General features: G+C 40.4%; 1 protein-coding gene across 1 annotated transcript in view; it reads right to left on the bottom strand.

Moving 5' to 3' along the window:
• cftr (CF transmembrane conductance regulator) overlaps positions 1-12249 on the bottom strand; it is a 50303-nt gene that overhangs the window by 11050 nt on the left and 27004 nt on the right. Inside the window, exons 17-22 of the mRNA XM_055009311.1 lie at positions 11197-11483; positions 10430-10509; positions 9721-9871; positions 5173-5400; positions 3923-4023; positions 1086-1316 (exon numbers count right to left, since the gene is read on the bottom strand). Coding sequence (XP_054865286.1) covers positions 1086-1316; positions 3923-4023; positions 5173-5400; positions 9721-9871; positions 10430-10509; positions 11197-11483 — 1078 coding nt within the window. The remainder of the gene's footprint in view (positions 1-1085; positions 1317-3922; positions 4024-5172; positions 5401-9720; positions 9872-10429; positions 10510-11196; positions 11484-12249) is intronic.

Raw genomic sequence — 12249 nt, 5'->3', positions numbered from 1 at the left:
CGAATGGACAGTAAGTCACACAAATAAGAAGGCGCCAGGCCATTTAGACATTTGAAAACCATGAGAGCAATTTTAAAATCAATTCTCTGGCGAACTGGGAGCCAGTGCAACGATGACAAGACTGGAGTGATGTAGTTAGGTGTCAGGTAAGAAGAACTACAGCACTGGTGGTAATTATTACTTTGCCAAGGAACGTGGCAGAGTTATGTGACGATTGCCATTGGTAGATCTGTCTCTTACCAACATTACTCAAAAACAGACCAATGGATTTGGATGGAATTTTCAGGGAAGGTCACAAATGACACAAGGACCAAGTGATTAGAGTTTGGCAGTGATGCTGCTGATAGTCTGATCCATGGATTTGTTAAAGATTTCTGTATCATTGTAAGATAGCGTCACTGTAACTATGACAAGTGAACACTACGTCAGCTGCCTGCATACAAGGAACAATTGATTAAATTGTGGGGGTGTTTCCGAGTCCCATCAATTCCCTCTGCCCGCTACATATATAGGTCACGTGATTCGGTATCCGTACATAATGTACACCTGCATAACACGTGTCTGTGCTCAGTGCAAGATCATGTTGTTTGTGGGTACATCTATATTAAATGGCCACATTCTATGTCACCATGATTTCTTATCATCAATAACTAATAAACAAATGTAGCATTTCTAAAAAAAAATGCTGCATTTCTGACAATGCCATATGGGGGAATGAACAGCCTTGGCGAAGTACTGTGCTCTCTGGGTGCTTTCCTAGTCTGGGGTTTGTTACTGCAGACAACCACTTTAGCAAACATACACAGTCATTTGATCCAGTGTGAGCATAAAAATATAAAAACACACTGCCTCAGCTCCAAACACGAGCATACAATTAACATGTGACCACTTGTAACACAGCCTTCCATCTCGCTAGTAATTTACTTCTCTGTAACCTTTCTATGACCACGCTGTGCTATGTAATAGCAACACTGCTCTGAGCTAATTAGTCTTTTGATGTTTTAAAACCCAACTGCCATGTATCATTCTGCCAAGTTTCATTACATCCAATAAGATACACCCTTTCCCCGTCCTTCAGGACTTACGCTCTGGCCACCGTCCACAGAGAAGGAGATGTCGCTGAGGACAGCACGTCCAGCCTCTGTGTATTTGACGGTGAGGCCCTGGACGTCCATCTGACCGCGGTTGGGCCAGCAGTCGTGGGCGTGAGGGTTGTCGATGATGAGGTCTGAGCCTCCTTTACCACCAGATTTTCCTGGCAGTGGCTCCTCTGATGGCAGGTCGATGAATTTGAATACCCGATCCACCGAACGCATCTAAGAAGAGGATAAAAGAAGGATGATGGGTTCTACAAGTGACAGAGACCCGTACAGTGTAAATGCAGATTACTGCTGCTGATCATTTCCAGTTTTCAAGTTGGTTTAGGACATAAACCAGCAACTTTCCACAGCTCTGCTCCTGACGTTCAGAGGAAAAATAAATCACTGTTGCACTGAGTTGCTGCTTTGAATCCTGCTGGGAAACTTTTTTCACAGAAATATCTCACAAAAAACATGTGACAAGTCTGAATTCTCGTCTTAAACATTTTACTATGTATTGGTGAAATATTATTGTTACCAGCTCCAATTTTTGTGATTTAGATAAATTCAAGGTTAGAGTGTAAATCTACTGGAGTATTTGAAATATGTATACTATTGGTCAAAGGTTTTAGAACGCCCCAGTTTTTTCAGTTTTTTATAGAAATTCAAGTAGTTCAAGTCCAATGTATAGCTTGAAATGGTAGAAAAGCAGGTGGTGAACTGCCAGAGGATAAAAAAAGGGTAAGTTTACCCAAAACTGAAAAATAACGTACATTTCAGAATTATACAAAACAGCCTTTTTCAGGGAACAAGAAATGGGTTATCAACTTAAAGCTGTTCTGCAGCAATGGAGGTTGATCAAGCCCTGAAAGTTGGTGCTACCAAATCCTACAGGTGTCCCAACTTTTCTTGATTACTTACAACCCCCTCTGTCTGAATAAAAGTAGGGTTGGAACACACCGTGGCACCATACCCTCCAGAGCATTATTTGAACAACATTATACTGCAGAAAGTAGTGTGTTGCTATAAAAATGGCAAGGAAAAGGCAATTAACAATAGAAGACAGACAGACCATCAAAACACTTAAAATGTAGGTCTTCCCTACAGAGAAACTATGAAGAAAGTCAAGGTGTCAATGAGTACAGTTTTCTTCATCATCAAAAGGCACTCAGAAACCGGGGGAAACTCTGACAGGAAGAGGTCTGGAAGACCCAAAGTCCCAACAGAATCAGAATATTTGATTTCCATTGTGAAAAGAACATTTCAGCATTTATTCTTACCATCACAGAAAATGCAATTCAGAGGGAGTCTCTGTAATTGTATTTTTCACATTCACACTGTGCAGAATAGGGTCAGCTTCCTCAAACACACACAATTACCACCACTGTGAGAGTGTGTTTGCATATTGAACAAAATGTCCTGCACTCTGATAAGCTCTGTCAGCTTCACTAACTAAAATGTGGGAAAAACAACCACTGGATGGGTGCAAACTGACTCACACAGTCTTCATAATCCACAGATTGCAGCTCAGATACCTACAGTTCAGCCTGTTCTTCCTTTAACTTACCATTCACAATATCTTTTGGATACTGATTAGGAATAATAACCAAACAAAGTGTTGCTACACAGAACAAGAAGAACAAAAGATGGCCCTCCATATGCTGACATCATTAGAAGCTGTACTGTTTGAACTACAGCCACACTACACTTGTGAAGAGTCACGCTCATCTCAGCACCACTGAGAAACAGAGAAAAGAATTGCGCTAAAAATTCTAAATTCAAACTTTTCAACTCTAAATACCAATAAGCACTTCTATTCATACTATGATAGGTATGTGATTTCCACAGCCCCTCTCCATAACAAGCATTTGTTTAAAGCACTTTTTGTTTTCCTGGTGCAAGCATCTGACATACTTGCAGCATGAACAGTCCATGCAGTCACAAATGATTTTACTAATGTGTTCATCCACAGTGAGGTCTGCGCAGACCCTTGTGGATACGTAGATGTGGAGAACATGAATTGAAGAAGCTAGCATGGATTCTTGATGATACATTAGTGACTCCCAGTGGTTGGTCATACTGTCTGCGCAGTGTGAGGATGAACTTGAATTTTGGAAGCTCAAAGTGTGAATATGTGGGATTCAAACCCACAAATGTAACACTTCTAAAATCTCTTATGCTTCCAAGCAATGTTTCACTAATGCTTACACTTTACTTAGAGCTGAAAATGTATTTGGCAGATGCTTGTGTTTACAAGGACAAACAACAAGCACATTCAAACTCCTTACAAACGATAGCTACATGCCATCAACAAGTGGAAGTGTATCCTTTCCCAAGCAAATGAGACACAGCGTTGAGTTAGCAAAGGTGTCGAAGGTAGAGTCTGAAAAGTTGGGTTTGAGTCATTGTGCCTGAACATGAGAAGGGACTGCAGTTACTGCATAGGAAAATGTTGACCAGTATCAGTGACCAAAGCTTGCTTTATATGACAGAGCAGCAAACTGTCCACAGAGTAAATTTGTCCATGTTTGGGAGGTTAGCATCAGAGTTTTGAACTGCATGCAAACTTCAAAAGTAAAGTGAAATGGTGTGGGGCAGTTGGGAAAGGTTAAACACCAGATGGGCAAGAATATTTTAGATTGGCTGCAGAGATCTGGTTTGCAAACACGTGTTAAAAACAAACCCATACATGCTCAGCAAAGTCAACTCTAATGTGTGTTTATTTTTCGTGCTTGAGACACTATTACCTGGGCAGTAGCTGTGTGGTGTTTAGATGCAAGTCAGGTCTTACTACAATGGTGAAAAAGATGACAGCTTTGTGTGTGTCTGTGTGAACCACATACCAGTCCGTCTACAGTGATGCTGGTGATGACAGCCCATTGGAAAGTCCCAAGGATGAGCATGGCCAGAGCCACAATGATGCCAATCTCTCCTGGTTTGTCCTCTGTAGAGTGCAAGTACACAGACACACACAATCATCGAGACTGTCCAATCAAAGCTGCTCTCTCTGATGTCAGAGCTGCACTCAGGTATTGCAGCTCTGCTCTGGCTCAATTGGAAACTAACGAGCTGTGAAATGACCCTTTAATCTGCTCCCAACATAAATACAGCCTATGACGCAACACCACGTGTGTGAGTTTGCTGGCTTTTCCAATTCATGTAATTAAACAAACACAAGCTTCCTTCTGTACATGACATTTTATCCGGTGGCATTCCATCAGTTTTGATCAGTTTTCACAGACAAACTGTTCTGTTCTGATCCTGATATCTGACTCTACACCCTGCAACCCACAGATAAGACCAGGCTTTCTTCACTCGTGTGTCCAGTAGACATAAGTTGTTTACAAACCAACTAACTTACAGGAATTTCAAGATGTTCCTGTAACACCACATCATACCTCTATGTCTACCCAAATGAAACAATAGAAAGCACAGTTTTTATTATTGGATAATTTTCTGTCATAAATCTTCATTACATATTGGCTCTGATCTTCGTCATCTTGCTGTTCAGAGCAGCCTCATTAAGAGGGACCAATGAGTTTGTTATGCTTTCATGTTTAGCCACATATCATCAATTAGCAACCATGTGATCACCAATGATATTATCAAAAACAAATACCATCTTGTCTTCAGAATTCATCCCAGACTTTCATGTGTGAAAGGCCCAAGCAATGTTGGAACTTTGGGTTATCAGTCATTAATGTTAGTACTGATGATGGTTGTGGTCTGTCTGGACTTAAAGTGTAGAAACGTTGCCGTTGCTGCTCTTGTTTCCTTAAAGGCTCAACTGAATGACAGTATCTTTGCTAACTGAGGTTGGCCACAACCACAGCTCAGTCACTTTACTGAGCTTCACCTAACCTGCAGCACAGATCACTTTTGTCTTAGGTTCCTGAGAAGATGTAGTAGCTAATATGCGTCTGTGCTTTCAGGAATTCATTCAACTCCATTACATCTGCTTGGTCGATTCATGTAATGTACACACTGCACTTCGTGTATTAAAAAAAAGTCTATCAGACGTGAATCCTGAAATCTATGCTCCATTCCCATATACAACCTCTATTTGTGTACACCGAGGCATCCCATTACTCACGGTTGGTTCCCACAGCTATGAAGGCAGCGGCGGTGAAGAACAGAACGAAGATCATGTCACAGCGGAAGAGAAACCAGCGCAGCGTAGCCAGGTAGTGGAACCAGGTGGCTGTGTGAGTGTTCAAGGCTTTGTGGAAGAGCATCTCAAAGTAGGTCTGACGCCCAAATGCCCGGATTGTCCATAATCCCTTCAGTGAGATGATGAGATGGGAGAAGATGGGGCTGCGAGCTGTGAGAAAGGAGAAGGGACACATATCTTTTAAAATTTTATGGTGTAAGGGAAAAACTTTTAGGCACATATGCCCACTGTTCGTGCTGCCTGTTACAGCGGCCTCTGCTTGTTTTCTCTTCAACTACATTTTTTGTTTGACATATGTGGTGGAATGCTGGCAACTCTGTTAAACAGTTCCATCTCTGAATGTGCTGTTTGGATGGCACTGTTGCACATCTACAGATGCATCTCATATACTTAGAATATGGTGGAAAAGGATCAATACTCTTCATCTAACATTGCTTAAAGTAAAAAATATATATATTCTGGATTAAGTACACATAAACTGATTATCTCAAGCCTTCATTTGTTTCAAGTTTGATGCTTAATTAGCTGATTAGAACTCTCATGTTTAGGTGTCCTTGACTGACATGTCTGTGGCCCTGAAATATTCTAATATTGTGACAATAATTATACAAGCATGCTCTGCTGTTTCTGAACAAAAAAAAAAAAAATAAAATTTTTTTTATCTTATTGTGCACAGAACTGTGCAAAAGTTTTAGTCTTTTCAGACATAGATTCATAGATTCTTATCCTTCCTTCACTGCCATCAGGGAGTCATCAGATTTCACTCAGCATCATGACAATGAGCCCAAGTAAACAACCCATTTCATAATGTACTATCTTCAGTGGTAAGAAGAACAAGAAATCTTGCAACAGATACTCTGGCCCCTACAGAGTCCTGATCTCAACATCGCTGAGGAGTGATGTTGAGATATGACGAGACAGAAGACACCAACACGGCCTAAAACCACAGAAGAACTATGAGAAGTCTGGAACAATCTACCTGCCAAGTACCTTGAAAAACTGTGTGCAAATGTAACTACTAGAATTGGTACTGTTCTAAAGACAAAGCATGGTCACACCAACATTGATTTGGATAAATACTGTATTATTTTTGAAAGGACCCGCACTTCTGTTTTAGTGCATGGTAGTGTCTATCAAGAAGTTCAGTGTGGTTTTGGTTTAGGTTTAATTCTAAATTTAGTTTATGGTTAACAACCAACATACTGACAGTGTTTCTTTATTTTCACAGATTTTCAACAGATTACCCACTCTATTATCCATAGTCCTAACAGTGTATGACACACATTTCCATCCATCCATTATCTATACATCGCCTAATCCTCATTAGGGTCGCGCGGGGCTGGAGTCTATCCCAGCTGACTTAGGGTGAAGGCAGTGGGACACCCTGGACAGGTCACCAGTCTATCACAGGGCTACACAGGGAGACAAGCACACTCACATTCACACCTACAGACAATTTCGAATCACCAGTTAACCTCAGCATGTTTTTGGACTGTGGGAGGATGACACACATTTGCCTTGACTTTGCTTGAGCATTACTTTGACTCTTTCTGTCCAAAGTTACCTTTCAGGAAGGAACTCCAATGTACGAAGGGAAGCATTCAGAGTCGGATAGTCCTCTGCAGTGTGACCATAATAAAACTGGTCATGCATACTATACATACCTCAAACTGGAAAACTAGAATGTCAACAAGTTAGACCTAAATTAAATAGGTATGCTTGAGTAATGTCAACACAATAGTGGTGACGAATACATTCAACACATAATATTTCCACTGTAGTATGTCATTGCAACACCAGAGGGAACAACACCAGGATGGGGCTGAAGGAAATCCCAGCTCAGCTCATTCCTCTGAACCCGACCTGCTCTCGGTCGCTCCGGAAAGACCTTGCCGTCATCACTGTAACACACACTCAGTGGTGGATCTCAGTGAAAGCAGAGCAGGGAAGTCCAAAAAACAGAGCATCTTCGTCAGCAGTCCAGTGACCTGTTTTCTCATCCTCTGTCTGCACAGTCCTGCTCTGCTCTGTCAGCTACTGAATATGGCAGAGCTTTGGAGATGCAACAACCAATGACTTTGACTTCTAAACTGAAATGTAAAAATTCTAATGTAAAATAGTTGTTAGCAGAAGGGATGTGTGTGCAAAATGCGTCTCTATACAAACAGCTGGCATTGTGCTGTCTGGATTATCCAGTGTAAACAGGAGGATGCTGAATTTGAATTTTGTTGTGGTGTTTACGACCACAAACAAAGTTCCACTCATATGGTAGGGGTACATGTCTTAGGGACATCTCCAAACCTGGCCTAATAAAACCCAAACTCCTTAATCTACTTGAATATTTGCTACCAGATTCATGTGAGAAAATGCATTTACCTTGTTGAGGATGTACTGACCAATTTCTTTATGTGAATTTAAGTGAAACAAAATCTCTTATCAATTGCTATTCCTGCAGCACCTTAATTATTACAAGACTCTCACTTGGAGATAATGAGGAGTAATTAAAGAGCTAATCCTGTAAATTTACACATGTAGATTTGACCTCCACAAGTCCGACAAGTCCTGAATGAGTGTCTCCCACAGTACCTGCACTAACATTAATGCTGATTTAGCAGATAATAATCTTCACTATTATGAACTTATTCATTACACAGTATCAGCCCGTCTTCCTGTTTTAATGAAGTACCTGATGACAGATTTAGTTATGTGCCAAACAGACAGTATACTACCAGGAAACCTCAGATGTTATGAGGAATTAAAACATGTAACACAACTGTCTACTGACTACACAATTTTGGAAATGTCTTCCCCGTCTCAGTCTCTGATAACTGCAGGATAACTGTCATTTCATTTCAAAAGCCGGGCTTCCTTTAACTGCTCACACCCCTCTGAGGCAGCCTGTCCGTCCTCTCCTCCAAACCCTTCCTCTGTCATGTTTTCATTGTACAGTGTAACATTTGCCCTCTAAGCCCTCGGCCATTCAGCAGCTCTGCCTGCTGACAGGCAGTTGTGACTGCTGTGTCTGCCCCCTGCATCTCTCTTCCTATGTTCTCTCTTTTAGTTTTCCTACTATGTTCTCACTTTTACTCATCCTGAGTATTTGCCATTTAACATCATAATCTGCCTGATCTCTTCTTTGCTTTCTTGTTTCCACGTTGAGCTTTACTCTCATAAGGCTGTAAATACCAAAAGAAATAAAAACACATCTTCAGGTTTGTATTTTCTATGCGCTAGTGCTAAAGAACAATACTGAGGGTGGTACGAATACAGTCTGTAGGATGCTCAAGCATACTTGAACTACACACTAGCAAGACTGTTTTATCAAAATTACTTGTATATTATTTCCAGAATGCATTCCAAATTGACCACAAGTTTACCACAAGTAGTGTGGTAAATGCAACGCAGGAGTGAGCTGCCACTTTTGGTTTAATGTGTTTTCTCTTGTTTAAGTAGAAAGGGAGGTAAGACTTTGTGTTCATTTTAACCACTTTTATTTTGGTAGGTAAGACCGATTCCCAAGGATAAGCTTTTGTTTGTTATGTTGGTTTTGGGCTCACTCCGAATTTAATTTATACATTACCACTGATTTGTTTTTGTTAACTACAACCTTTGTTATAACATCGCACTTTTTGTACAATAAACTATTCATTTCTTAGAGGAAAAGCATTTTGTGTGGCTGCTTGAGATCTGGAAAAGATGGCATTTCATGTTGCATTTCAGCAACCCTGACTGGGCATAACATGAATTGGGGGCTCGTCCGTGGAGAACAATGCAAACTCCATGCAGAAAGATCCCGGGAAGGCTGGGATGTGAACCAGGGATCTTCTAGCTGCAAGGCGAAAGTGCTAACCAGCAAACCACTGTGGAGCCCAGTGTTCATCCAGTGACTCAAAAAACCTAAGATAATTAAAATTTATATTTACATTGCTTGCTTAATTTACTTGCAAAGTGTACAAAATTTACTTACGTTGACAACAACTTCTTACAGTCATTGAATGTATTTTGAAATGCACTAATATTTGTGACAGGATTTTTGTTTTGTTAGCTCTCATGTGCATAACCTTTCTGGCAGTGAATGAAATGCAATTTATTTGGTTTGTTTTGGTCTGAGATGCTCCAGTGACATCCAATGGTTCTGATTCCAATTTAAAATAAATCTAAATGCAAACATACACAACAGAAGCACATTTCCAAATCCACACAAATTTAATACCATGCTGTAATCACTTAAACCTATCCATTATGTTGCAGCACGTTTGTCACATTTTGCACTGAATGTTGTGAGCACCTATTTTTCTGTTGTATAAGAATGTCATTCCTTTCTTGATACTTCAACTTCCCTACAACACTATGATGCAAACCAGCATTTTATTTGCTAGTAATTTGTGCTACTTACTGGATGTTTCTTTGAAATAACAACAAGGAGTCATAGCACCACTACTAATAGGGCAATGTCTCTCTAACTCTCACCTTCAGCCTCTAGCAGTTTGAGTTGCTGTCCAGTTCGTAGGAAGTACTTCCTGAGTACAACAAAGATTACAGCTAATGGGATGGCAGCGATGAAAATGTACGGTCGCATGATGGATACAGTGAAGATGGCACCCATGACGATTAATGTTAGCTGGTGAGACAGAAAAAAAGTGAGATCAGACCTTAGCTAAATGGCAGAAAGCATTCTGAGTATGTACTAACACTCATACATGTTTAAAGAGGGTATCAGAAGTTAGTCTCAATACAAAACCCTTGATTGTTTTCTTATATTTGAAAGGTGTTAAAAGATTTTGAAACTTCATCAATCATGTGGAGTATTAACGCATTATATTTATTGGACAGCTAAGTAGTACCCTATGACACAGCTAACAATAGCCACATATTCTTGTTCAGTCAGCAAACACCACTTCACATCACTGCCAAATTCAGTATAATTTTCCAAACACTAAGCCATACTGTCAGTATGCATTGTCTTGTTGACTGTTTGTCAGCTGTACAAAAATGAAAGATTCAGATGTTTCAATGACTGATCTATTGTGCACCATGTGAGACTGTTTGTAGTGGCGGCAATACTTGTCAGTGTAACTCTAGAAACATTTAGTAGAACCACCTTTTGCAGCCTTCAAATCACTAGTTTTGGAAGACTCTCTTATATCATGGTATGTTGTTGTTTGTGTTAGTTAAATACCTGTATGAGGTCAAACAGCACCAGAGGCAGCATGTCATCTATGGTGGCCATGTCCTTGGTGAACCTGTTCATGATCCGGCCTGAAAGAGGACAAACAAGTTAGTTAACAAGAATTCCAGGATCCTATGTTTCCAAGTTTCCACCATAGGTGGTCCCCCAGGGTTCTGTTTTGTAGCTCTACAGAGATTAGTCTCAACTTCAAAACTATCTGTAGAACATTGTGTAGGTTTCCCTTACGCTGCCAAAATGGCTCTGACTCATTGCACATAAGACCTCTGGGGGGTTTCCTGTGTTGATGTCGATGAATTCTGCTCAATAAGATTGTGATTTGAGGTGTTTGAGGATCAGGTTAACATCTTGGGCTCTTGGTCGTGTTCCTCACGTCGTTTCTGAACAGTTTTTTACAGTGCAGTAGAGTGCATTGTCTTGCTATTATTGGTGTTATTGGTGATAGAACGCAAAATGGGAACCTGTTCCCTGCACTGCAGTGTGGCTCTCAAAAGACCATACAGCAGTACAAGGAACAAAAAAGCCAAAGTTCTGAAAGTAAGAGTTAGACTTAGGGGTCAACATAAACCCTGGAAATTACAATAAATACGCTCCCAGTTTTAGCATTGTAATGAATGACTTCTTTAGTATGGCATTCATTCTAGCTAAACAAGTGTTTTTCTACAGTTAGTCAGAAATCCAAACATACAATATTGCTTCATTTTGAGACATTTTAATTGAACAGAAAAAAAAATTAAAAAGTAAATGGAGCAAAGCACCTGTTTTCATAGTGTTGAGCACAGCCATGGGGGCTCGTAGCACAGCACTAAGCATCTGTTCATGCAGTCTTTTGGACACAGTGAGTAATGTGTGTACTAAAGGAAGACCCCTGAAGAATCCCAAGGCCAGAACGCTCTCTGATGTGGCTACGAAGATGTAGATGATGTAATAAGCACTGGTTGGAGTGACAATAACTGCCAGGTGTACAGGGGGAGACGAGGCATTGGGATGCTGCTCATCAATGTAGTTGGGTGATGCAGGGTTTTCGCCGTCCCTCCAGATCTTGCTGGTAGAACATGACAAAGAATATAAGATTAAATGTAAATGGAATTTTGTTTGAAAACAGATGCATAACAGCAAAAATTACCTTTTTTTGATGACTGTCACAAAAACAATCATGTATTTTGGTTCATTTATAGATTTATCATAGGTCTTCTGGAAATATGATAAAATCTGCTGGGTCAAACATCAACGTAAATTAACTTGACTTTCCAGTTTTGGTCAAGTAGAAAATTGTGCCACGACTGACTACAGCTGCTGATTTATCAGAGTCAATTTAAATTGGGGCCAATTGGTACACTCATTAGATTCTGCCACAAACAAGACAGTGAGAAAGTCTAGGGAGCTCAGCAAATTTGTGAAAAAGCAAATCATTGACTTGAATCAGTTAGGAAAGTCACTTGGAGCCATTTCAAAGCAACAACATATCCTTAAATTATCTGTGCAAACCACTGTTTGTTTATAAGTATTAAATTCATGATACAGCTGTGTAACTGCCATGATCAGTAAGAAAACACAAGCTATCAACTGTTGCAGAGAGATAACTGCTCAGGATGGTCAAGATTCATCCAAGAATCCTCAAAAAGCAGGTCTACAATGAATTAGAAGCTGCTGGAACATAGGTGTTAGTCACACAAACCACAAGTGTGTTTTACATCACCACTGGCTAAGAGGCTGTCATGCAAGAAGGAAGCCCTTCCTCTGAAGCGGCACCTAAAGGCTCGACTGAAGTTCGCTGCTGATTACATGGACAAAGAAAAAGGCCTAGTGGA

The sequence above is a fragment of the Amphiprion ocellaris genome, chromosome 3, assembly GCF_022539595.1.
Source record: "Amphiprion ocellaris isolate individual 3 ecotype Okinawa chromosome 3, ASM2253959v1, whole genome shotgun sequence".
In the NCBI taxonomy this organism is placed as follows: domain Eukaryota; kingdom Metazoa; phylum Chordata; class Actinopteri; family Pomacentridae; genus Amphiprion; species Amphiprion ocellaris.
The sequence above is the reverse complement of the archived record's forward strand: the minus strand, read 5'-3'. Positions and strand labels throughout refer to the sequence as shown.